The following is a 13,240-nucleotide window of genomic DNA, read 5'->3' on the forward strand; positions in this document are numbered from 1 at the left end:
CTCACCTGCAAGCTACACACACAAAACAATTTGGATGGTAGGTTTTCCCCAGTGCTGAAACCACTTCTCCCTCAATAAACTGATCACAGCTGAAGCACCGTGTCCCATAGAGGCGCTGATAGTCCAAAGTACAGATATAGTCTCCTTGTCTTACAAAAAATCCTCCTTGAGCCAAGTCACATCCGCATGCTGTGGGCAAAACAGGACACAATATATGACAAAAGAAACTCCATCCCTAAGAAGGCAGAGCATCACTTATTGAGTTATTTTAAGCTGTACATGGCTTTTTTCCCCTCACGAGATGCCTAAAGGTCTTTATACCTTTTACAGGTACAGCGTAACTCATTGTAGAATGAATAATGCTGATATAAAACGTATTTTCTGGACTTGTCCCAAAATAAAGAAACTCTGGCACATAGTGATAAATGAAATATAAACTACGACAGGGCATATACTGAAGACTCAATATACTCAAACAGATGATAAAGAACTGAACCCCTGCTATGGATTTTAGCACATGGCATGTTGCTGGAATTTTTTTAAAGGGCTTTTCCTTCTGTGCCTTTTCAGGCAGGTAAACTGCCAGGAAAATGTTTCATCTTTGCTTCATCTCGCAAGGGTGTGTTTGCTGTGGTGGCACTCCAGTTGTGGAATGCCCTCCCATCACAGATTCGGCTGGCGCCAACCCTGATGGGTGTAAATGCCTATTTATTTACTGAGCCATTTGATAAGTTGAGTGGAGGAGATGTTTTATTGCTCCCACAGCACTGTGATATAATCCGATTTACTGCTGCTGTGGTTTGGATTTTTAAAAGATTTTTTTGAATGCATTATATACTTTTATACAGCAGCTCACTCTGAGACTGGTTTTAAACAAAGAGCATATGATAGATCACTGAATAACTCATCCTCTGGCTGGTGTCCTGCAAATGGCACCTCCTCCTTGTGTAATCTGAAACAGCCTTACTTTACGCTATGTTCTTATGCAGGCTCTCTCAGATTACACACAGTAGCTTTTAGCAAATTTATTTATAGACTAGCAAGCGGAGTTGATCTGGTATATACCAACTCCTGTTATTAACTCACACATGGCTTAGCATATTCCTTCTTCTTTCTTTCCGTTAACTATGGAATAGTTTGTTTCCAGTCTTTGAATTTTCTCAGTTAGTTCTGATAATAACGCTGTCAGCCAACTTGTCTGCACATGCATGTGGTCTACTCATGTGAGCAGTATAGCCTGAGAGCTGTGAGCTCACACAAGATCACAGCTCCTTTCCCTGCAAGAGGGGGATCTTGCTTGCATTTCTGACAGCTCCATTACAGTGTTCACACAAGTAGTACGTGTGCTTTTTACATATAAGCATTCTCATTGTGGGGGAATACTAAATCCAACATTTCCCCAAACCAGGCAAGACTAATGGGACCTTCAGCAGAGGATGCAGCAATTCAGACTGGGGAAGCAGCACAAGAGAAAAGGGCTAAACATATCTATTATCAGATTAGCAGCCAAACGCTGCTGCATAGAAGAAGAAAACTGCATTGAAGAAGATCACAGGTCTCCTTTGCCATGTGTACATTGAGGCCCAAAGCTGACATTTGGGCTTGCCCAGTGTGAGATACTGCTTCCATTCTCTCAGAAGCAATGAGCTAGCAACCACACTGGCTCTAACTATCCTGTTACAGAGGCCTTTGAGATTGCTTTCTTTTTTCATTCTTTCCATACCCACCCAGTGACTGTTTAGGGGGTTGGAGGTGTCCTTTAAAAAAAAAAAGACCCTGGCATATACCAGCAATAAAGAATATCAAAACTAATGGGAAAATATTCATTTGGGGGATTCAGACAAGGCAAATTCATTCAGGCACATGAAGAGATGAGTGAAATCTAGGAAATTCACTCTATCATATCCCTGTCATTGAAGAGATGACAGAGTATCTATTTTGCTCTAAGAGAAGGCCTGGTCAGCCTGGATTCAGTGTGTACAACAGTAAGCATGATGTACCATTCAAAGCTATGATTGCTGTGAGCGAAAAGCCAAACCAAATCCCTGAGACACCAAAGTGCCTGCCCTGCAATCTCTGTTAATCACCATTTACTTCTTCCTCTCAATTACTATTTATTATAATAACCTACTATAAAAAGTCAATAATAAGAATTGATTGCAGATTGCCATCAGGCTGCACATCAACATTCTCCTGTTTGCCATGAGTTGACTAATAGTTGTCTAGAAACATAAGGAATATGAAAACTTTAGTGCCCTGCTAGCTCCTGAAATAATCAATGTGTATTGTATGAGAAGGTACACATCAACTAATTTGAAGCTGAGAAAAACAAAGCAAAAAAAAGTCTGCAAAAGTTTGAAGTCACCCTGCTGATGAACAAACTGCACCTGGCTTTGGTAGCTAACCATATTAGCGTAGCAGCAGTGAAGTCCAATACTACCACAAAATACTCAAGAACAGCTGCTGACCTATGGAAAATGTGAGTCTGATTGCACACAATAGGATGTTCTTCTGAATAAACATGCATAGGATTGCAGTGTTAGAGAAGAAGGGGGGGGGGGGAATGCAGAGCTACCATCTCTTGCAATTACTTGGCAGTGATGAAAGCACTCTGTATGTGCTCTGTAGAAAGAAATGATTTCAAAATCATGATCAGGGCAAGTAATTGTTTAGTGTTTTCCCCCATTTAGTACTTCTCATGATTATGATCATCTAAACAACTCATATAAAATGTTATAAAATGTTGCTTGCTGCAAATGTGGGGAGATCTGCGATAGGTTCATCTGCCCATTATCAAAACAAAAGATGGAAGGGTAGACCTAATGGTCTACTCCTAACTCCTAACCTGTGGAGTGACTATTCTTCAGTCCTTCGAAAAGAAGGGGAAAACCCAAATGTTGGGCTTTCTGTGGGAAGAAAGAAGCAGCCCTGGGAAAATGCAGAAGGATTACAATGTCTATCTCCATGAAACATGAGGGAATGGTGTATGGTGATTCCATGCTAAATATCTTGAATGAAATAAAATGAAATATGGCTTAATGCTCGAAGCCTGATTTCTCATAGAGCAATGCTGCAGAAAGTTCACACCATCCCTCTTTCCTAATTCATGAACAGGTGAGAGAGAGAAAATAATGTCCACCTTCACTCAGCAGATCACCAGCAGCTCTGAACTGCTCAAGTTTTGCAGCCACCTGAACTAGACAAGCAAACCCCAAGCAACCCAACCAACAAGGAAAATACTGCTGCTTCCAAAGCTTGTTACTGCACTCCAACTTTGGGGGGGGGAGGTGGTGGTTCTACCCCCAATTGGGCCGTGGGGAGCTTAGGAATGCCAGGGTGGGGAGAGAGAATAACAACAAGCACTGAGTGGATAAATTCCTGCCAGCCCTCATTCACCTTCATCTTCCGTTTACGTGAAGATGCCCATTTCCTGGAAATGAAGAGAGTATTCACTAGTGGTCTCTCCAATGGCGCCTTTGTTTTGCAGGCAGCAGGAGTGAGAGAACTGTGCAAATCCATGTGACTTGGCACATGGAGGATGAAAGACAAGAGCATGCAAGTGCATAACAGTGTCTGGCCATCCTTGCCCCATCTTACAGGAGAAAAGCTGCTCCCTCCCTCGTTTCAATGGAGGAGAGGAGAATGGCCTCTTTCCCTCACTTGGAGTTTTCGTACGACAGCACCGATAAGGGAGATTTTTGTGCTGGTTGTGGGCAACAGAAGCAGGGGTGTTCACCACTGGCAACAAATATGGGCACCACTGTAAAATGGGGGGCGTATCTTTATGGCAACTGTTGGCATGAATTAAATTCTTCCCCTCTCCTCAGCTGCCACAGTCTCAACAGAACATTACACCTAACAGAGCAACAATATGGATTTTAAAACATTACTAAGTACCATAGACATTTTTAAAAACAAACTACTTAAAATTAGCATCTTTCCCATTCCACAAGAAAATACAAATTGAGCCGGCATACAAATTCCATGGAGACTAACTTATTAGAAGTTAAGACAGAAGCCTGTGACCCTCCACATACTGTTGGACTACAACTCCCATCAATCCTGACCATTGGCCAAGCTGGCCGGAGCAGACAGGAGTTGAAACTCCAGCAATATCTGGAGTGTTCTAAGTTGCCCAACCCTGCTGGTATTACCATGTGCCAACTGTGATTTGTCCTTCTGTATATGGAAGGCCAACTCCCACTCTCACCAAGTTGGGCGCAGGGGCCAGTAGTAATATCATTCCAACCTGGAAGATGTGGTGCTATGACCAGTGCCTACTGCTGCTGGCTACTGGATAAAAGGGTTGTAAGGGAATGGTGCCAATGATGAGAGGAGGCCCTACGTGGCGATATTCAGGAGCTGAAAACTTCCGTCTGGGAGGGACACCAGCCGTGGAACTGCACAGGAAAATGGCTGTTTGCTACAACAAATAAGCTGGACCATGTATCAAGGCCAAGCTGGGGCTGTGAGTGAATCAAGGGCCTTGACTGCAAAGATTCCATAGCTGGAACCATTAAGTTGTGACCCAGCAGTCAATCAGGCAGAAGTACCGCTCTGCAGGGGCAGGGAGGTTAGACAGGGGGAAGCACAAGTAAGGAAAAGGTTAAACATTTATCTTAGAGGGACACTTTCCTACTCTTCAAAGCTTGAGATGCTAATTAGATTTTTTTACAAAAGTGGTAGACCTTCATCACAGATCTTCTCAATCTGCTCCACTTCTTTTTATCTTCTGTTTTGTTTGCTCTGGTGTGTGCATTTGTCCAGTGTGCAGTTTGTTGTCATCGTTGTAAATAAAACAAAATGAAGTGCCAGTTCTCTAATCTTGATAAAAGTGCCATGGGTGCCAGCACAAAATGGCTGCCATGGACAACAACAAACAGAGGTGCTGGTATTGCATACTGATGTCTCCCATCACAGAAAAAGCACTGCGTTTTGCCTAATACCTGAAAGTGCCTTTTTATTCTAGGATTACAGCATACCAGAAGAGAACTGCATGTGCTTTTCTCTGCCTATCTCAATGATTTTTACACCTCTTTAAGTTTCCATGCCCATACACACAGCAGACAATATGAAAAGTAAATTCCTACCTTTGCAAACAAAACATTTAATATGGAAATACTTCTTTTGTACTCTTAGCACCTCTCCTTTGCATGGATTTCCACAATTATTGCAGAGGATTGCAGCACCAGAAGGCTTTTCCAAGTGGCTGTGCACAGCCTGTGGCTGAGAAGCTGCAAGAAAGAAAGAGTCTGCCCGTTAGGACAATGCAAACTTTAACGAGCACGCCCCAATGTGAAAGCGGTTTGCGGCAGGCAAACATGATCCTAGATTAAATGTCAGCACATACAATCAAGTACAATACCAGAGAAATTAATGACTTCAAATGCGAGTATTTAGGAAGCAAATAAAAAAAGATCAATTTTACACCATTTGGTGCGACTTCAGTGCTTATATAGCAAAATCAGATCCCAACAACATACCAGTATTGTCTGCATTTATATGGGATCAACACTCATCAGAGTACAGATCCATTTGATGAGTACAATGAATTGCTATTTATTAGACATTTGTGTGCAGCAACAGATCAAATGATCTCATGTTTATTCTATTTTTAAATTTACACATATGTAGTTATGATCAATGGAAGTATTATGGAAAGTGGTTCTGGAATTTTTTCTAGCTGTTTGTAATGATAGATATCTTATTTTATTTAAGGAAGTTTATTTTGAAAGTAAGTAGGAAAGACTTTACCCTGACCTTTATTCTTTTCTAAAATAGGATTATCAGAACTGCAGGCCACATTCAGACAATTTCCTAAACTATTTTTCATTATTAAATGATATTAAGGGAATACTTCTGACCTTAATTTAAGTCTGTCCCATATTATTCATTTAGAAGTGATTATGTACTTGGTTGATTTCACCACCTTTATGAACGCAAACCGAGCATGGATGGTGCCAGGGGAGGCAAGTGGACCCCCCCCCCAAAAAAAGGAGCTTGCTCCCCACTTACCCCCTCATTTGCTCGACTCCTGTCATTAACACATAGTTATTTTGCTTTCAGAGATCTTAATATGTGGCACACAACACTCCCACCTAGAAATATGCTTTGGCACTTCTGTGCCCCACCCAAAAAAAAATTCTGATGCCGCCACTGAAACAGAGCTGCATTGTGTTGCTTATCATGCCTTCCTATTGTGTTGCACAGCCAAAAGGATGCTTATGGTGTTGATCATGGGTAGGCAAACTAAGGCCCACGGGCCGGATCAGGTCCAATTGCCGTCTGGATCCGGCCCACGGACGGTCCAGGAATCGCTGTGTGGATCACCAGCGTGCGCGTTCTTTCCCTTTCCCTCACACGACGGCGGCAGCACCTCCTCCCTCCCTGTTCCTGGCTTCTCCTCGCCCTGCCTAGAGGAGGAAGGGGGCTGGGCTTTGTTGGTGCCAGCAGTAGCAGCAGTGCTCGAGCAGCCGCCATTTTAAGCAGCCCCTCTCCGGAGCCCTTTCGCACGCCACTCATAATGTCACTGCCACCAGCGCCAGCCCCTGCTGCTCGCAAGACACAGGTAAGCAGCCCCCGGGGCTCGTGGTGCTCTTGCATCATTTTCTTTTTTCAAAATATGATCCGGCCCCCACAAGTGGACCGCCCCCCTGCTGAAAAAGTTTGCTGACCCCTGGTGTTGACAGAGAGTACTTTGTTTGCAAGTATTCCTAGCTCTTTCCACCAATGACAGCATGTGCAGTGTGTCAAGGGGAAAGATGTTGTGAGTGGGTCCCCCCATCTGCCTAAGGAGACTGGCTCCTTTTGTGTCTGGTTGGCTGACCAGGGCGGACCAGTGTGGCTGAACTCTGGGGAGATGCTGGAGGGTGATCACACACCCCTAGGTGAAACCTCCCTTCTGGTTTATGCTTGAAGGAGAGCAAATCTAAATGTGGTTGCGCAGTAAATCAATCATTTGATATAACCATGGGATAAGAATTTTGGATCAACCCACGCTAGCTACAAGGGCCAAGAATATCATCTAGAGTGTTCTTCACATGTGGGCTGTGTCCTGCATCTTGGTGCCCTGGAAGACTCCTGGAATCACTGCAGTTTTGTCCAGTGAACAATTTGCAGTGCCTTAACTCTGTGGACAATGACTGCATGCTTTTTGAAAACTTTGTTCACATCAAAACTCAAGGTAACAAAACGCTCCTGAACATTCCAAGCAGTGAGAAAATGAAACAGGCAGAATGAAAAATAAATGGAGTGGCATCACCCCTGTCTCCAAGAGAAGTGAACACTTTGGCTGAACTAAGCAAGCCCTCTTGCGAAGGGAATTCCACAAAGTGATGCAACGTAGAGGATCCTCACTCTCATTGCAACAAATCACATCTCAGATGCTATAGGGGGCATTTTTCTGCCTGCTGTAACAATTGCAATGTGCTCTGCTAGCTGCTGTATGGTTTTTAATTGTATTTTTCACCTGAATGAAGCTTGCAAGCCACTTTACCACGGACCGCAGCAATAAATCACTGAAGTAGAGGATCAACACTTAGACATCAAGATCTCTTTGAGCAACCAATCACTTTAGAGCTGAACTCTTACACTCTATCCATTTTTTCCAGAAATATCTATTAGGTGGTTGAGAAAAATATGTTTTCCCCTTGAAGTGCAAATTACTCCCTTTGACCTTCTGGTTCTCTTTTTGTTGGCTGAGATTAGGCCTGGGCGATGTATTGATACACCACCCAGGACTGCTATGAGGGGCAGACCAAGATGGCGGCTCCACTTTCAGTATCGGGTGCTGGAAGAAGAGGGACAGCAGCAGCAGCAGTTTCACCTCCAATATACTGCTGTGTGAAGCCACCATCGTGCTCTGCCCCTCATGTCACAGAGAGAGCAGCAAGCTGCATCACCAGGCCGATTCAGCTTGTGGCACCTTTGGCTTCTTTAAAGAGCTCCCCCCCCCTCCAGCTGAGCAAGCCCCAATGCCTCGCGCGGCATGAAAGCTATGCAGGATTACATCTAACGCCCAAATTTTGGCTCCATCATTTCCAGTATTTACTATTTATAAATGGATTTCAAATCCAAGTATTGTATAACACAAATAGCAAACTCTTGAGAGCCAAACGGTAAAAGATAGGAGACAAGCATATAAATGACCTAGAAAATAGTTCCACATTTTATTCAAGGTTTCCAATTTCAAAAATACAGGCTGCTCTCTATTTGAGGGAATTCATTCATCCACAAACACTTGGTCGGTGATGCAAAGTTATGCTCTTGGCCAATAGGAAACTCCCAGATAAACATAACTTCTGTTCCTGCTAATGCAGATGTCAAATGTGGCTGCTTGCATTGGGAGACGCAAATACACCCCTTGATGTGTAAATTTCTACTTTCTCTTATTTTACCGCCCTTATTTTAGTGCTATATTATAAACCAGATATAGATAATTGTGGCATTCCAGTTCAAAACCAGCACCTAAAGTCTGCCAGCTGGATCTTAAGTGTGTTTCCTTAGAAGTGAACAAGCAGTGAAATGTGGCATTTGTTAAATAAACCATGAAAGTACTGAACTGTGTTGGTGCTATCACTGCTAGCAGCACCTAATTTTAAGTAGTCAGCACTGCTCTTGGCACATGAGGGTCTTTCAGTGATGCTGAATCTTCTGCAATCAGCAAGAAAGAAGTCAATGTTCCACACATGGCATGCAACATAAACACTACTTTCCCCACTATGCTCCTCCATGCCCATTCCCACTGCAAATGAAGAGTGAAAGGCACACTAGTAGGCCAAAACATGTGAATACTCACTTATTATTTTTGTTTTATTTGTTTTTTATTAGCAGACATGCACTTTAACATAAAAACAAAGCATAAAATTAAATAAACTTAAGAAACTGCAAGGAGGAACGATGCTACGGGAGCAAGATACAAGCAGATAAGTCATGGAAGCTAGGAGGAAGCTAAGAGTTGAATTTAGCCCTCTATCAGATTGTTGTCCCGCCTTTACTCTAAGGATCTCGGAGCAGCTCTCTCACAAGCTGTTTAGACTGAGAACCAGAAACTGGCCAGAAGTTATCCAGTAAACTCGGTGACAAGGATCTGAGCCGATGTCTCCCTGGTCCAAGTCCAACACTCTACCTGCTACCAGCGGTTCTCAACCTGTGGGTCCCGAGATGTTGTTGGACTACAACTTCCATCATCCCTGAGCTCCGGCCTTGCTAGCTAAGGGTGATGGGAGTTGTAATTCAACAACATCTGGGGACCCACAGGTGGAGAAAGGCTGCAGACTATACTGCTTCTTCTCCCAAATATCTGATCTGCATAATTTAAAGCTTTTTGAAATGGCGCCACGGGTGCAGATCAGGAAATCGCAACAACACAACCAGGAAAGACAGGCAAAACCATTCAGAAAGGTGGGATTTTGCCGCCTGCTTCACTTCTCTGCCAGGTAAAGCAACGGCAAGTTCACACAAGCAGAGGCGTAGCGTGGGGGAGGCAAGGGGGACCCACGGCCCTAAGCGCACATTTTCGAGGGGGCACAATCAGGCACCCCCATGACAACCATGCAGCCCTGGCAGCTGAGATGTGGCGGCAGGTCGGTTGGAGGTGGGTGGAGGCAGCGGGCAAGGAGCCGGTTGGGAGGGCTCTGTTCACCATTTGCGCACCCCACCGGCATGTGCTCTCGCCCCGGCTGTGCACAAAACTTGCCCCGGCCCAGGTGCTGTCAACCCACACTGTGCCATTGTACACAAGGCTGACCTTTAAAGCCCTAAATGGCCTTGGCCCTGTACTGTATACCTGAAGGAGCATCTCCACCCCCATTGTTTAGCCCTGATACTGAGCTCCATCTCTAAGGGCCTTCTGGCAGTTCCCTCACTGCAAGAAATGAGGTCAAAAGGAACCAGGCAGAGGGCCTTCTCGGCGGTGGCGCCCACCCTGTGGACACCCTCCCATCAAGGAGATCAACAATTACTGTACTGTATATGACAGGGGTGCAGGTGGCGCTGTGGGTTAAACCACAGAGCCTAGGGCTTGCTGATCAGAAGGTCGGCGGTTTGCTCCCGTTGCTCGGTCCCTGCTCCTGCCAACCTAGCAGTTTGAAATCACATCAAAGTGCAAGTAGATAAATAGGCGAGAAGGTAAATGGTGTTTCCTTGCGCTGCTCTGGTTCGCCAGAAGCGGCTTAGTCCTGCTGGCCACATGACCCAGAAGCTGTACGCCGGCTCCCTCGGCCAATAAAGCGAGATGAGCGCCGCAACCTCAGAGTTGGTCACGACTGGACCTAATGGTCAGGGGTCCCTTTACCTTTATATGACTTTCCATAGAAATCTGAAGGCAGCCCTGTATAGCGAAGTTTTTAATGTTTTATGTTTTACTGTGGTCTTATAATTTGTTGGAAGTTGTTTGGGGCAACCCAGTCAGATGTGTGACATGTAAATATTTTATTAGTATTTTTAAAAATTGGACTCAAAAGTCAGGAGTGGGGGAAACCCCAAAAATGGGAGGACACAAAATGCCATGTTTTATCAGCAATGTCATTTGTAAGAATTTGAGTGAACACATGACCTCAATTCCAGAGAAATGGACCAGGGTGGAAGCAGTTAAGAGTGCATTACAGTGGTACCTCGGGTTACTTACGCTTCAGGTTACAGACTCCGCTAACCCAGAAATAGTACCTCGGGTTAAGAACTTTGCTTCAAGATGAGAACAGAAATCGTGTGGCGGCAGCAGGAGGCCCCATTAGCTAAAGTGGTGCTTCAGGTTAAGAACAGTTTCGGGTTAAGAACGGACCTCCGGAACGAATTAAGTACTTAACCCGAGGTACCACTGTACTCCTTTTTGGGGCGGCCCCAGGTAGCAGCCTCGATCATCTTCGCCAGCACTGCCTTCCGCCGCTCACGCTAGCGAGCAGATACCCTCATTTCCATGAAAATCGAGCATCCGCTTTTCCTCCCCGAGGCACCGCGAAGCAGCCACGCAAATGCAGCAAATGTTGAAAGCGACGAAGACACAGCCGCCTGAGCGAGAGCCGAGCGGCAGGGCAGACCAGGCGCATCCTCCGCCTTCCCCGCGCCACACGAGCGGCTCGCTCTGCACCAAAGCCACCGCGGCGGCCCCGCCCTGAAGCCGGGGAGCCTGGCCGGGGCTGCGGGGGGGGGGCGAGGCGGAGAGCCGCGGAGCCCAGCCAAGGCGCCCAGCGGCCCCGAAATGCGCCAAGCGGGCGCGCCGAGCCTGCAGCCCCGCAGCGAGCCTGCCCGCCTCGCCCCACCACAGCCTCGCCCGGGCGCCCGCGGAGGATGCTCCGCCGCCTCGCTCCCCAAGCGCCCCCGCCGCCGCACCTCCCGCCCGCCCGCCCGCCGCATTCTGACGTGACTGGCGATGGCGCTTTCCTCCGGCGGCCAAGGCAAGCTGCCCTCTTCCCGACGCCCCGCGCCAGAGCCCTGCGCCTACCTGTGCCGGTGCTCATGGCGCGCCTCTTCCCCGCGGGGTTGCTGCCGGAGCCGCCGGGCTGGCGACGCGGGCATCCCCGGCAGGCAGGCACCTGTGGCGCGGCGGGCCAGGCTCCAGCCGAGGCTCTCCTGCGGCGGCGGCGGGACGAGGCGCCGGCCTCCTGCGTCCTCCTCCTCCGCCTCCTCCCGCGGCTGGGCAGGCCCGGGGCGGAAGGCGGGGCGTGCGGGGCGGAGGCTCCGGGACGGGCGCGCCGCTCTCGGCCGCCCCCGCTGCCGCCCTCCGGAGCGCCTACAGCCCGCCGGGGCCGGAGGAGCCAAGCGCCCGGGGCTGCTGCGCCGACCTGTCGCCGGGAAAGCGGCAGTCGTCGATCCGGCGCCCACTTCTGGCCGCGCGGAGAAGACCTCGCGACGCCGCGAAACCTGACAGCCAAAGGATTCCCGAAGCTGCTGCATTGGGGGCGCCCCCCCCCCCCCGCCGCACGGGGCGCTTTCCTTGGGCCGGGCGCTCTTTCCTGGACGTTGGCTTTGGGGCGCGAAGCCTTCTTCACTCCTACATTGGAGAGTTGAAAGGGACCCCCAGGATCATCTAGCCAAACCCCCTCCAAGGCAGGAATCTCAACTACAGTGGTACCTCGGGTTAAGAACTTAATTCGTTCCAGAGGTCCGTTCTTAACCTGAAACTGTTCTTAACCTGAAGCACCACTTTAGCTAATGGGGCCTCCTGCTGCAGCTGCGCCGCTGGAGCACGATTTCTGTTCTCATCCTGAAGCAAAGTTCTTAACCTGAAGCACGATTACTGGGTTAGTGGAGTCTGTAACCTGAAGCGTATGTAACCTGAGGTACCACAGTTAAGCAGCCATGATAGATGGCCAGCCAACCTCAGCTTCAAAAACACCCAGGAAGAAGAGCCTACCATTTATATGGACAGTTACTGAAATGTGAAATATCTTTGCCAAAAAGGAAGCACTAGGCCAGATATAATGCCATGGTGGGGGGGAGTCTGTCCACTGGCTTTATCTGGGATGGCACAAAGCTTAGTTGACCTGGGGTAACTGATAAACACCTTTGCTTTCCAAACTTTTCATGTTGGCAACACACTTTTTAGACATGCATCATTTTGTGACACATTAATTTGGTTTTACTGGCAAAGCACTTTCCAGACCCCAGAGGAGAGCAGGGAGCGTTCGCACGACACACGTACGTGTTGTGACACACAGTTTGGGAAGCTCTGATGTTGAGAATGCTTGTGCGTCTCCCAAGGGAAGAGCCTCCAGGTCATGGAAACATATGGTCTGGGTAAATCAAGTGTCGTTTTGGACATGCAAGGGGATATAATGCGGATTCCTCACGAAGCCTTCTCCAATACGTTCAGTCCAATAGGCTGTGCTGCCTGAGCTGGAACAGCAGATATTCCATCCCTATGTCGAAGTACACATTACTCACTCAGGGCTGGTTGATTCATTTTGGTACCTGAGGCAGAAAATCCCTCTTGCTCTCTGGCAGAAGAAATATAACAGCGATGCATTAAATAACTAACAATTTGCTGCTCTTTCGTGGCAACTAAAATCTGCAGAACGAGGCAGTTGACAAAAGCAAGTCTCCAGTTGGATTAAAGAAGCATTTTGGTTAAACGCTTTGCAAACTTTGTGTGAGAAATCGGGTTAGCAAAAATGGAACTCCACAGTGCCATCTGGTGTCACAGTGTTAGAATGCATAAAGAACGCATAAAGCGCCTTTTCTTTGCCAGTGTAGCTGAGTCCTCTGTCCCTCATATCCCTCACATCCTGGCTTCTTTTGGTTA

General features: G+C 47.2%; 2 protein-coding genes across 17 annotated transcripts in view; one reads left to right on the forward strand and one right to left on the reverse strand.

Moving 5' to 3' along the window:
* ABLIM2 (actin binding LIM protein family member 2) overlaps positions 1-11,681 on the reverse strand; it is a 66,738-nt gene extending 55,057 nt beyond the window's left edge. For 13 of the 16 annotated variants that reach the window (XR_014501971.1, XR_014501972.1, XR_014501973.1 and 10 more), the window contains exons 1-3: positions 11,441-11,639; positions 5,091-5,234; positions 6-189 (exon numbers count right to left, since the gene is read on the reverse strand). Coding sequence is in view for 2 of the 16 variants with exons in the window: in XM_083399020.1 (XP_083255146.1) it covers positions 6-189; positions 5,091-5,234; positions 11,441-11,456 (344 nt within the window). In the remaining 14 variants the exon portion in view is untranslated. Of the gene's footprint in view, positions 1-5; positions 190-5,090; positions 5,235-11,440 lie in introns of all 16 variants that reach the window. The other 3 variants (XR_014501968.1, XR_014501969.1, XR_014501970.1) reach the window with 3 other exon arrangements.
* Positions 1-13,240, forward strand: part of SH3TC1 (SH3 domain and tetratricopeptide repeats 1) — a 120,497-nt gene that overhangs the window by 60,248 nt on the left and 47,009 nt on the right. The window lies entirely within an intron of this gene.

Source organism: Podarcis tiliguerta (assembly GCF_965153285.1).
Source record: "Podarcis tiliguerta genome assembly, chromosome: 9".
Lineage (NCBI taxonomy): Eukaryota > Metazoa > Chordata > Lepidosauria > Squamata > Lacertidae > Podarcis > Podarcis tiliguerta.